Source organism: Gossypium arboreum, chromosome 11 (genome assembly GCF_025698485.1).
Source record: "Gossypium arboreum isolate Shixiya-1 chromosome 11, ASM2569848v2, whole genome shotgun sequence".
NCBI classification, from domain to species: Eukaryota; Viridiplantae; Streptophyta; class Magnoliopsida; order Malvales; family Malvaceae; genus Gossypium; species Gossypium arboreum.
The window spans coordinates 136,314,326-136,327,359 of NC_069080.1; the positions used below are offsets into that span (position 1 = coordinate 136,314,326).

Below are 13,034 nucleotides of genomic sequence, written 5' to 3' on the forward strand. Positions count from 1 at the left end.
GTGAGTCACTTAGTCACTGCTATTTTTGGCTACAAAATGAAATCACATAAAGTATTTTTGTACCTCTAAGTAAAAGCCTCGAGTTTGTTTATGTCGCTCAATCCACATGATCAAAAAAGAAATTCCCCATCAAGGGAATTGATGCAGCCTTAGAATGGATTCATGGTCTGAGAAATTTGGAAAACTAAGATGGACCACTTTGAGATTGGACAGAACAATTTTTGGGAAGTTCCGAGGATGTATAATCTCAATGTGACCAGTGTCTTACAAGCGAAACCCCAAATTGCAGCTCAGTGAACTCTGTTGTGTTAATGTTAAATTGAGCTCTCTAATGCCATGTTGTAATCCCTCCATTAATCTGCAAGGATCAAACTACCACGTTAAAGACTTGTTGTTCTGAAAAACCATTGGTTAATAGTACAATGAAATCTCAAGTATTTTTAACTAAAATCCCATTCCCATATACCAATTTCATAGCAACTTCTTAGAAATTAGAAAATGCAGATGAAAACAGAATATTCAATTTGCTAAATAAATGTTGCAGACAATTGACTAACCGCTTTACAAAATCAAATGAGCTGAAGCAGATCAATTGAAGGTCTCCTCTATTTTTCGCCAGTTTACCCTTCAATGCCTGCAAAAATTGAATACAAAATATATAACACTGACTTCTATTATCATGTTTTTCATGAGGACAATCATATATATATAAAGAACAGGTATGAAATTGATAAATGTTTAAAATTCGTTTCACACCTGTGGTTTGAGTGTGGAGAAATCGATGCCAGATTTGGCAGCTTAAATTTCAATCAAATTCCCGCGATGACTGTTTTGAAACCAATTCTAACGAAAGGTATATGGGCAATCTTGGACCTCTCTCGTTCTTCTTCTAGCAATGGGCAATTGCAAATATGTAGCTGCTCAAGCGAGAGAAGCATATCCTTTTCCGGAAGAGATGTGAGGTTAGGACAACGATAAATTCGCAATTGTTGAAGAGAGGTGAGGTGTTGAAAGCCCTTCGAGCACATGTATTCCAAATTCTCAAAATTCCGAATGCAGATATATCTGAGAGAAGGAGGCAGCATTCTTCCTATCCCTTCTTCTGGAAACGACATGACACTTGAGCATCCTTCACCGCTGATAGCCAGTTCTTGAAGAGAGGTGAGTCTGTTAAATCCCCATTGAACAAGTGATGTATAAATTTTGGAAGCGTTTGAGATTGCAAGTGATGTGAGGTTGGTAGGGAAACCCTCTACTGGAAAGGATATGTCAGCCGAACAGTTCCACACCTTTAATTTTCGAAGGGAGGTGAAGTTGTGGATGCACTTGGGAAGGAGTCCAAAATTTTCACATTCCTCAATTGAGAAAACTCTGAGATTTGTGGTGGGCAACCCACTTTCTTCAAATGGAACCAGATTTGGACACCTAGATAATCGAATCTCCTGAAGATGGCTGAGCTTGTCTAATCCCCGCGGTAATGATTTAATTTTTCAGCACGCCTAATTAGAATGCTTTCGAGATCAGTGGTTTCAAGGAAGTCTTGGGCTATGCATTCCAACACTGGACAATCCCCAATATTCAGATGTTTAAGCATTACGGGTAACTTGGTGTTTAAAAATAAGCTACTTAGCTTTAAACAACTTTCAATGTGGAGATGTTGAAGCCGATTGCATATATCGCCCCTTGATGATAACCATATTAGAGATGGACAGTAGCGTATATGTAAGTACTCAAGAAGACAAGAGCGTATATGTAAGTGCTCAAGAAGACAAGTGTTGCTACTCATACTCTTATTATTATTTTCTTTTTCATCAACCAAATATTGCAAATTCACGCAATTCACAATCCTCAGCTCTTTTAAAGCAGGAGGAAAGTTACTCTCTGCAAAACAAACCAAGCCTGGACACTTTTCAAGTTCTATTGTCGTAATGAATGGGAAAGCATATAAGACTTTTGGTAGTCTATTCAGCCTTTCACAATTACCTATTTCAGAGATTCAACACCTGGAATCTTGTCAAGTTGCAATATCTCCTCCTCTGTTTCCAAAGAGACCAATTGCGGACAATCCCTAATCGTGATGAAACGATGCCCAATTAATCTTAACCCAATTTGCGATAAAGATCCCAACTCCTTCCAACCATAGATGTTGAAGGTTTCAAAGTTTGCAAATCTCAACATTATCCTCTCTGCTGAAATATTAAACTTTGAAATATTTGAAAGAGAAACATGTTTCAAAAGTTAACCTTCTGTACAGGCAAAGAACCTTCATCCACCAATTCTTCACACCCATTAACGCTTAATTCACACAGCAAGGAAAACTTCAAATTGAAACTACCAGTCTCTTACACTCATAGATTTCAAGTTCCTGCAAGGATTGAAGGATGGTTGGCAACCTTCCCAACAATAGAGGACATCCACTGATTGAAAGAAAACGAAGGCTGGGGAATTTCGATACTTGCTCATCATCTTCACATAGGTCCCACTCCTCCCAATTTAGCATATTGCCAAAACACAGAGACTCTAATGATGCAAAACCATTTGATTGATTTTCTCCAAACAACTCAGCACCAATCTTATGTACTTGATCCAAGCCACTGATTGAAAGATCTTTTAACAACAACCTTCCAATTGGTGGTAGAGATTTGCAATTTTTACAGTCGTGAAGCTCCAATGACAACATATTCTTGAAGGAAGGATCTGCAATCCAAGTAGAGAATTTTGCACCACCATAATTCTGAATGACGAGTTGCTCAAGCTTTTTCGAAGGATGAAGAGAGTCAACACCCATTCTTCAACTTCTTTTTTCCTTGTATCATTCTTAAAGTCTCGACTCCATTCCAATACCAATCGATCAATCCCCTGCTTCTCATTTAACTTGGTTTCCCCTGCATCTTTACCATTAACATTCTCCAACCCAGAAAGACGGAAATCACCTTTGAGGTTTGACAAATATTTCAAATCTCTAATATGACAACCATCACCTTCTCCTATGATAAAATCAGATAACCTTTGAAGATTGGTGAGCTTACTAATTCCAAAAGGCATCCTTCCTATTGAGTCCGCACCTCTTATATCAAGATAATGCAAGTTGACAAGATTTTCCATCTTTGAAGGTAAACTTCGAAGCTTGGAACACCTATTTAATAATAAAGTTTCCAAATGATAAAGAGTGCACAAAGAATCAGGTAGGCATTTGATTTGGGTGTGAGAAAAATTTAAGTAGCGAAGATGTTTTAAATTTTCAAAAACATCAGGCAACTCAGTGATTTTATACCCACTCAAAGAAAGCACCCTTAAGTAGCCAAGTTTTGGCAACAAATCAACCAAAACAACATTAGTTAAACAAAGCTTACAATCACGTGACCACAGTAAAGGTAGAAAAGTACGTAATGATTTCACTTGATCAAATGCTTCGAACTTCTTCACTGTGTCATATTCTCCAGCAATATAAGAAGAATGTCGAGTGCGATTTGAGAACTTCTGTTGCCTATCACCCTCTAATTTTGAGCATATTTCTTTTGCAACTACTTGAGCTAAGTCATTGATAAGGTCATGCATTACGAATCGGGACTCATCTTTACTGGATATCTGAAAATTGACCTCGACACTAGATCTTGAAAATATTGATTTCCAAGATCTTTAATTTGAGGCATAGCTTTTTGTTGCAAGAGGCCTTCTGCACTCCATAACAAGATAATTTCTTCTTCTTCAAATTCATAATCTTTAGGAAGTATGAAGCAATATGCAAAACATCGTTTCAAGTATGACGGAAGATGATGGTAGCTTAATCGCAAAGCTGGAATTATGCCACACCGCTCTTCGGTAAGTTCCATATCTCACTCTTGTGAAAAATAAAATAGAATAAAATAAATAAAAATAAAGAACACATAAATTTTACGTGGAAACCCTTTCGGGAAAAAAAACCACGGGCAGAGGAGAAGAAAATTCACTATGTCGAAAAATTTTTTACTCAAATACAAGAGGAATAGACTATGTCTATTTATAGGCTTGCAAAGCCATATTCTAGTAGGATTGAAACACCTTATCCTAATCAATATAAAATAGATGGAGTTTAATAAGGTTTAAAACCTTATTCTAAAATAAAATAAAAGAAGTCTAGTTCTATATGGATTTTACTTTTATTTTATTTTCCATCGTATTTTATTTAAATAAGAATTTTGGGTCACTTAATTCTAACAATCTCCACCTTGACACAAATTCTCAATGAACAAGTTCTTCATCGCGAACTTTCAATAAACAAGTTCTTCACCTCTTCCAAAAACCCCTTAAGGGTTTAACTTCAACAATGAACACCAACCAAGTCTAAGCAATGCTCAAACTTGGTTATAGGAAGTGACTTAGTCATCATATCTGCAGGATTTTCATGAGTGCTAATTTTGCTCACAACAATATCACCACGAGCAATAATATCACGAACAAAATGATACCGAATATCAATGTGTTTTGTTCTCTCATGAAACATTTGATCTTTTGTAAGAAAGATGGCACTGACCGTCACCCTTTGCAACAAGCCTTGCTTTATATCCGGTTCTTCAACTCCTGAGTCCCTTCTTTCTTTTTAAACACCCATTTACAACGAATGCCTTTTTACCTTTAGGAAGTTTTACAAGATCCCATGTTCTGCTTTTTGTGGAGTGATTCCATCTCCTCTTGCATAGCAAACATCCACTTTTTTCGAGTCTTCACAGCTAATCGCCTCGAATAATTAAATGGCTCTTGATTCGCATCTATATCTTCACCACATTTAAAGCATAAGCAACTAGATCAACCTCGGCATACTTCTTTGGAGGTTTAATTTCTCTTCTTGTCCTGTTTTTGGCGATAGAGTATTGCGGTGAAGAAGCAACTCTATTATCAATTTTGTCTTGGCTTGAGGAGTTGATTCAGATTAATCGATGCTCCACCGCTTTTGGTTTTCTTTATTGGAAGAGTCTTTAAGAGATAAGTTAGGTAGCATAGCAGTTTCATCAAAACAACATCTCTGCTAATCACAACTTTTCTATTTTCAGACACCATAACTTATAGCCTTTACACCGACTTTATAACCAAGAAAAACGCATTTAATGGATCTCGGTTCCAATTTTCCATTATCAACATGAGCATACGCAGACACCCAAAAATCTTTAAATCGTAATAATTAGCGGGATTACCGGACCATACCTCTTGTGGAGTCTTTTTCTCAATGGCAACGGATGGAGATCGGTTGATCAAAAACATGCGAGAGAGGTCGTACGCCCAAAATGACTTCGTAAGTTGGCATTTGACAACATACATCGAACCTTCTCCATGATCGTTCGTTCATTCGCTCGCAACGCCGCTTTTGTTGTGGAGTATGACGAATCGTCAAGTGTCTCATGATCCTTCGACTTGCACAATCTATTAAACTCATCGTAAGCGTAACTCTAAGCCATTGTGCATGCGGAGGTATTTTATCTGCTTTTCCGTCTGTTTTTCAATCATAATTTTCCAAGACTTAAATGTGGAAAACACATCGCTTTTCGCTTCGGAAGAACGCCCAAACTTTTTCGGAAAAATCATCAATAAAGGTTAGCATATAATTAGCTCCACCTCTCGAAGGCACTCGGACGGCCCCACGATCGAATGGATATACTCCAACGCTTCCTTCGTGTTATGGATTCCTCTAGTGAATCGAACTCTCTTTTGCTTCCCAAAACACAAGTGCTCACGAAATTCGGTTTGCAAATTCCTTGCCCATTAAGAAGTCCTCTTTGCTTAATTTCGCCATGCCATTCTCACTCATATGCCCTAGGCGATATGCCAAAGTTTAGTAATATCATCATCGACAAGGAAGAGGAAGCGGCAATTGCATCACCGAGAATGATGAGAACCTCAGAAAACATATAACTTGGCAATCTTTCTTTGCCCTTTCATCACAACAAGGACCCTTTGGAAATCTTTAAAACCCCACTTTCATTGTGTATCTCGCCCTTTTGAATCAAGAGTACTCAACGAAATTAAATTTCTTTTCAATTCGGAACATGCCGCACGTCACTAAGTGTTCGACAACTCCATCAAACATCTTAACTTTAATTGTTCCAACACCTGCGATTTTACATGAAGCATTATTTCCCATCAAAACAACACCTTCAGAATCTTGTTTCATAAGTTGTAAACCAATCCCGATTGGGACTCATGTGGAAGGTGCAACTGAATCAAGTATCCACTCCTCGCCACTTTAGAATCATTGATGAAGCAACTAGAAGTTCACCATCGCTGTAGTCTTCTACAACATCGACTTCACCGAATTTTCGTTTGTTTTCCTTTTGATTCGCACCTCCTTTTAATCTTATTTTGTAGCTTATAGCTTTTCAGATTTAATGTGCCCTTTCTTCTTGCGAAGTTGCAAGTTTTACCTCTGTTTGAAGATTTCGATCTACCCTTAGATTTACCACGAGGATTCCGTTCTGTGTTCTACCACGATCATCATCAACATTCGGTCTTGTCTCCCACGAACAATGAGACCCTCTCCCGAGAGTTGGGTTTAACCACAAGATGCTTCATCTTATCATACGAGGTTAAAGAATCATAAACCTCATCAACCGTGAGAGACTCGCGGCTATATAAAATCGTGTCTCTAAAGGTTGAATAAGACGGGGCAACGAACAAAGTAGAATCAACCCTAGATCTTCCTTATCATCTTGAACCTCCATGGCCTCCAAGTTTGAGAGAATTTCTTTAAACACTGTTAAGTGTTCGTGTACGACGCACCTTCCTCCAAACGATGAGCATAAAGACGCCGCTTCATATGCAACTTGCTTGTTAGAGTTTTCGACATACATATTTGTTCTAGCCTCTTCCATAATGCAATGCAGTTTTCTCTTTCATCACATCCCGCAAAATTTCGTTGGACAAATGCGATGTAATTGTGTTAATGCCTTTCGATCCTTACGCTTCTTCTCTTCATCTGTTAATGTCGAAGGCATCTTATCTATCCTAGCGAGGGCATCCTCTAGATCCATCTGCAAGAACGCTTGCATCTTAATTTGCCACAACGCAAATCTGGTGTTGCGATCCAACAGCGGAATTTCATACTTCAAAGACGCCATTACCGTGATCGAGATGAATAACCCGAAAGCTCAGATACCAATTTGTGAAAAATAAAATAGAATAAAATAAATAAAAATAAAGAACACATAAATTTTACGTGGAAACCCTTTCGGGAAAAAAAACCACGGGCAGAGGAGAAGAAAATTCACTATGTCGAAAAATTTTTTACTCAAATACAAGAGGAATAGACTATGTCTATTTATAGGCTTGCAAAGCCATATTCTAGTAGGATTGAAACACCTTATCCTAATCAATATAAAATAGATGGAGTTTAATAAGGTTTAAAAACCTTATTCTAAAATAAAATAAAAGAAGTCTAGTTCTATATGGATTTTACTTTTATTTTATTTTCCATCGTATTTTATTTAAATAAGAATTTTGGGTCACTTAATTCTAACAACTCTCGTATATTCTTTCCCATTCTCCATGATATTTAAGTGTGAGTAGCAAGCTTCCAATAGCTTTTGCAGCCAAAGGTAAGCCATTGCACCTTCTAATAATTTTCTCTCCAATTTCTTTGAACTGGGGATGTCCATCGAAATTTCTTGCTTTTAATGCATGCTGTGTAAATATGGATAAACAATCATCATCTGATAGCTTTTCCAAATGAAAAGCTTTGAGCGGATCCACAATAGATGAAACAATTTGAAGACGAGTGGTTACAATGATAGTGGTCCCTGCTCCAAACGGAGACCGTAAGATGGTCCAATCATTATAATTCTCCTTCCAAATGTCATCTAAAACAAGCAAGAATCTTTTCCCAGACAACTTCTCCTTCAACTTAACTTGAAGTAAATTCAAGTCATTCTCATCACGAGAGTCAGGATCGATGGATTTTAAAATTGTCCCGGTTATAGCAATTGCATCAAAATTATCAGAAACGCATACCCAGGCCTTGAGATCAAAAGACTCGTTGATGGTGGCGTCATTGTAAACAAGCTGAGCAAGAGTTGTTTTACCCATCCCTCCCATGCCCACGATGGAAAGGACTGAAACTCCATTCAAGTTATTACCTTTGACCAACTCAATCATTTCTGTCTTCTCCTTGTGTCTGCCAACATACTCCACAACTCCATCCAGTACGGAAGTTGGTTGCAGCCTGGGTTGCTTTCCCTTGGAGGTTGCAGCATGAGACAAAATCTCACTCAACCCCAAACTACTTCTTCGAGTAGTCAAACTATTCAGTCTATCAGTGATGTCTTTCACCTTCGTGATCATGGAATTCTTAAACTGAAAAGAAGTGGGAGGGAAAATACTACGAATAATCCTGTCAAGAATGAATTTCCGTATCTTACTAGGTCTGGCTTGAGCTTGAGTGTCTTGGAGATTGAGGCGAAACTCTTCATAAGCGAACTCGTCCAAGATGTCATCCACATCGTAAGCCAAGTCCTGGAGATCCTCCAACCATTTCTTCACACCCATGTTCTTGATCTGCTTCTCCTCTGCATCGTCCAACACTGCTTGGATATCAGGCAATATGGACTGCCACTGCTTGAGCTGCTGGTGGAGTTGGTTGTGATCAGCAACAAAGTTGAGTGCAGAGTCGAGCGATTTGCCCACCAACAGGTCCAGGAACCCAGAAAGAGCAGCCTCTCCAATGACAGACATGGTGGAATTATGAGAAAGAAGATGAAGAGAGAAAAGAACAAAGCGAAAATGGAAAGTCAGGGAACAAAAAAGAAAGAAAGGGAAATGGAATCTGCAAAATTAGAGAAAGTTGAAGAAATTGGCACAATATCCTTGAAGCATGTAAGAATTCAGACCATGAGGCAATTAGTTGGAAGTCACTGAGTACAGATAAAGAAGCTGCTTTTCGTGTTAATGGGAAGGAAAAATGGAAATGATGGGACCTTAGCTTTTGAATTTTGATGCTCTTATTCTCTCTTGCTTTTGGTCATTATCCTAAATTGATGACCTTCACCGTATATGTAATTTAATTAAACATCAAAATATTATATTTCTCACAACTTTATCCCAAAATATGGCAAACACCAATAGTCTAAATTTTTAATCACAAATATTTACAGTATTTAGTATATAGAAAAAAAATTAGGTTACGGAATTAAATTGAAATTTTCATGATTTCACTTTTTTTTAATAGTTTATATTTTTATAATTTTGAAAAGATAAAATTAGATTTTTATGATGTTTAGGAGAGTAAAGTGTAATTTTATTTTTAATAGTTTAAAATTTTAAAATATTTAAAGACTCTAAATGAAAAAATTCATTTTAGGGCCCTGCCACCCCTAGCTATGCTTATGAGATTGATTGTAGTTATATTGTTAATTGACTTATTATTTTACTATTTATACTATTATTTATACTAGTTAATGTCACGAGTTAATCGGGTATTAACTTATTTAAAGAAATTATGAAAATGTTACTCTAGTCTTTTATTATAAAAATAAAAATATATGCATATAATAGAATTGTGAACCCATACTAATTACATTAATAAATTTATTAAGTTACCACTCAACTAAAACTTTAATATTTTAATTTTTATTATGCACACTTTATTGTTAATTAATTTCAAACATTTAACTTTAATTATTTATTGTATATTATACTCAAAGGCACATTTATATTCTAAATATATAATTTCCATGCATAAGTGTATGATAAATATACTAATTATCTTGATAATTATTTTATGCCTATCACTTCGTTGTACTAATTTATGATTTGCTTTCTTACAAAATCTGTTAACCAAACTCAAATTACCTTCATTTTAGACTAATTAATTGACTTAAACCTAACTCAATTACATTTCTTTCTACAGTGGCATCTAATATCTATATATCAAATTATTATTTCCATTAACTTTAAAGCCTAATGTAGTTTTGGTTCATTAAATTGCCATTAAACATCATGATTAATTGACACAATCTAGCAAACACACAAATGTCCTACTTTGTTTTTGGGTTGAAAACATCACTGTAAATGCAAAAGGAGAGAAGGTGAAGCCTTTCAAATTCTCCACATGCCAAAATGGCACTGACATGTCAGATGGGCCGATATAGCATACTATGTTAGAAAACTTATAAAAATATTTTAAAATTAGTAAGACATATATTTATACTTTTAAAAATATATTTTTATTAATTAAATAATAATTGAATTAAGTCGATGTCTAAAACAATACTAGACATGAATCAAGTCAAATTCGTTACTATAAATAAATAATTCAATCTTTGAATGAATATTTATATCAATAATGCTTAATTTCTTTAGCATGTAAAAAATTACTTAAAATAAATAATCTTATTATTAAGGACTGTGTGATGCAAGATTAGGATATAGTTTGGCATCTTAAGATTAAATTAAATGTGTATGAATTAGATTGTAAGTTGAAGTGCTCCACCCTTTCTTGGAGTTGAGAAGAAACAATATAGGAGCACTACTTAACCCATAATGCTAAAGCAAATGCAACTATGGTTAGGTGGAAATGTAATCAAAGTACGGCTTTGAGACATTGATTTGTAATAAGTGGATGGACCCCAAGTACATGTTGGAGGGTCATGAGGTGGGTGGGACCTCTGTTTTTGAATATTTGATGCTCCTCTTATGCCATGGCTGAATGAATCCTCAACTTGTTCCTATAAAGGATCTTTTGAAGTTCCCTATATAGTCGGTTTATAAAAGCATTAGAATGCTAATCATTAGAGTTTCAGCCTAGATTGAACAACAAAATGGAAAGTGTTAAGAGTAGCAGGAATGTTTTGAAAGAGATACTCCATGGAATTCTCATCAATATTTCTTCCAAATGCCTGTAAAAGAAAATCAAGGAATAAAAAATATATCTACAACAATGTTCCAAGTGCCAAAATATAGTCCAACACAAGAAGGAATAGCAGAAGAACATGCATATTCAGAACATGCAGATGAAAATTTGTTGTGAAGTGGCTACTTCTGTACTCTTCTCACGTAGCAGCGAGCTCACTTGAAGTTGTGAGCTCTACACCTGCGAGCTTTACATTTGCGAGCTCACCAAAGCTGTGAGCTCACCTAAAATGCAAGCTAAATTGATGTTGCGAGCTCATCAGAGTGTAAGCTGTTTTGTGTTGTTGGAGAACCACTTGACGTATTTCAAGAATGGTTCGCATATGTTGATGATAATTTTTTTTGTATTGCTAAGTTTACTTGTTAGATAAGCAGAGTTAGTGTTTTTTTTTTTATCCTTATTAGGTGTAACACCCAAAACCCAACCTAGTAGTTTAGACCGAATTCAGGATGCTACATTGATCACCGAAGTGATCGTGAGAATTTTTTTTTCAAAAGAAGTCATTTTAAATTCCATTTTCCAAAACCATACATCTCTTTACAGTCAAACACACATTAAATCATTTAAAATCCTTTCAATAAAGTTAAGTTAAAATTGAAAAACATCCAGAATACATGTGCAAATGAAATTTTAAACAGTAATTGTACCACAGTCTTATGAAACCTTGTTGCTCAAAATAGTATAATCAGACTAAAATTTTAAAAAGTAGAACTGAAATAATCTTTTAAAATCGTGACCATCCAAGACCTCTGCATACTGAGTCCAGCATCAAAAACCAGAAAAGTACCTGAAAGGGGAAACGGAAAAGGGGGTGAGCTACACGAGCTCAGTGTGAGATCAAAACCAATTAAACTATAGAATCAAACACAAAAAACTCGAAAAGTAGTTCAAAAGCGAAACATACTTACAGAGCTATACGGAAATAGTTGGTACGTTCGCAACAGACATACTGGCAGATAGCAATATTTAGAGCATATTAACAATCGCACTCAGTTACACAATCACAAATACTAACCAGTGAACCAGCAACAAAACTCTCAATAGTCACTAGTTTCAATTCAGTCAGTCAGATACACTCAAAGTCTAACAATAGTGTCATAAATACTTTTCAATCGAACCGTAACAGACAGTCATACTCACAAAACCGTCAATAAAATGCATATGAATGTAGACGAGTTAAAGAAAACCCACCCATCCAGCCAGCACACCTCTCCGTCCCCCATCACTCCTCAATAAAGCTATTAAGCTCATCCAACCAATCACTCTATATAGGACCTCGAAAAGCCCATCCAATCCTACACTCCATATGATGTCATCTTGGGTTGCCTAGCAACGATACCCATCAGCATTGTCCACGACCCTCAAGGTATTAGGATTTCCCACAACCCTCTGGGTATTGGGGCTAACAGTATGTAAATAAACTGCCAGTCACGTATATTACGGAGTAAGGCTAACGTATAAGATGTACTGTACAATGCGATAAACCGCGGTACAGACATGCAGTATGAATTGCCAGATCAGATAATGGTATGTAGCGTAGCTAATGTACATGCGATACAGTGCAATGCGGTAATATGTTATACCGGTAGATTGTAGTAAAATTATCAGTTCAATAATGGTACGTAGCGTAGCTAACGTACTTACAGTACACTGCAATGCTGTAATTTGCTATACCGTTATCAATAAAGTCCACGACCCTCGGGGTATTGGGACTGCCCACGACCTCTGGGTATTAGGGGCTATAGTATGTTGTTAAACTGCCAGTTCGATCAATCTTCCTTCTCTTCAAAATCCCACCCAAATACAGTATATGCATATGTATATATGCAGTCAGATGTATACGATCAAAATACCAGTTTCATATAGTTAATCAGAAGCAGACACTCACATCCAATCACAAATAACACAATAACATACATATCAATCCCAGATCAGAGTCATAATTACCCTCAGTAAAGCTTAGTCGAGGGTTGAAACACACAGAGTTGCGATTACAATTAAATTCAACCTAAAAACATTATTTAGCGAGATAGGGCCACGTGCCCGTGTACTCCAGCCGTGTTGAGCAATCCAGGCCGTGTGGGGGTTCAAACACCCATGTGAAGGGTAGCACACGGCTATGTGATAGAGGCACACGCCAGTGTGAAGTAGGGACATGACC

General features: G+C 36.5%; 2 protein-coding genes across 2 annotated transcripts; both read right to left on the minus strand.

The window, feature by feature from the left end:
- Positions 1-809: 809 nt before the first annotated feature.
- LOC128284002 (putative disease resistance RPP13-like protein 1) lies at positions 810-3,558 on the minus strand. Its single transcript, XM_053021462.1, has 6 exons — positions 3,275-3,558; positions 2,845-3,136; positions 2,336-2,755; positions 2,004-2,202; positions 1,789-1,881; positions 810-1,399 (listed from the first exon to the last, which is right to left on the minus strand). The coding sequence occupies exons 1-6, from the start codon at positions 3,556-3,558 to the stop codon at positions 810-812; spliced, it is 1,878 nt and encodes a 625-aa protein (XP_052877422.1).
- Positions 3,559-7,420: 3,862 nt separating this feature from the next.
- On the minus strand, positions 7,421-8,900 carry LOC128284195 (putative disease resistance RPP13-like protein 1). The gene has a single exon (XM_053022007.1). The coding sequence runs from the start codon at positions 8,695-8,697 to the stop codon at positions 7,483-7,485; it is 1,215 nt and encodes a 404-aa protein (XP_052877967.1). The 5' UTR covers positions 8,698-8,900; the 3' UTR covers positions 7,421-7,482.
- Positions 8,901-13,034: the final 4,134 nt, after the last annotated feature.

Bases quoted from the DNA above. Each gene is read 5' to 3' on its own strand.
- LOC128284002 (XM_053021462.1), bottom strand. From the start codon at position 3,558: ATGCATGACCTTATCAATGACTTAGCTCAAGTAGTTGCAAAAGAAATA. The intron at 3,137-3,274 runs GTATAAAATCAC...ATTATTAAATAG, and splicing joins AGGGTGCTTTCTTTGAGTGG to GTGTTCCAAGCTTCGAAGTT. The intron at 1,400-1,788 runs GTATGAGTAGCA...TTCCATTTGAAG, and splicing joins AAAAGAAAATAATAATAAGA to AAAGTGGGTTGCCCACCACA.
- LOC128284195 (XM_053022007.1), bottom strand. From the start codon at position 8,697: ATGTCTGTCATTGGAGAGGCTGCTCTTTCTGGGTTCCTGGACCTGTTG.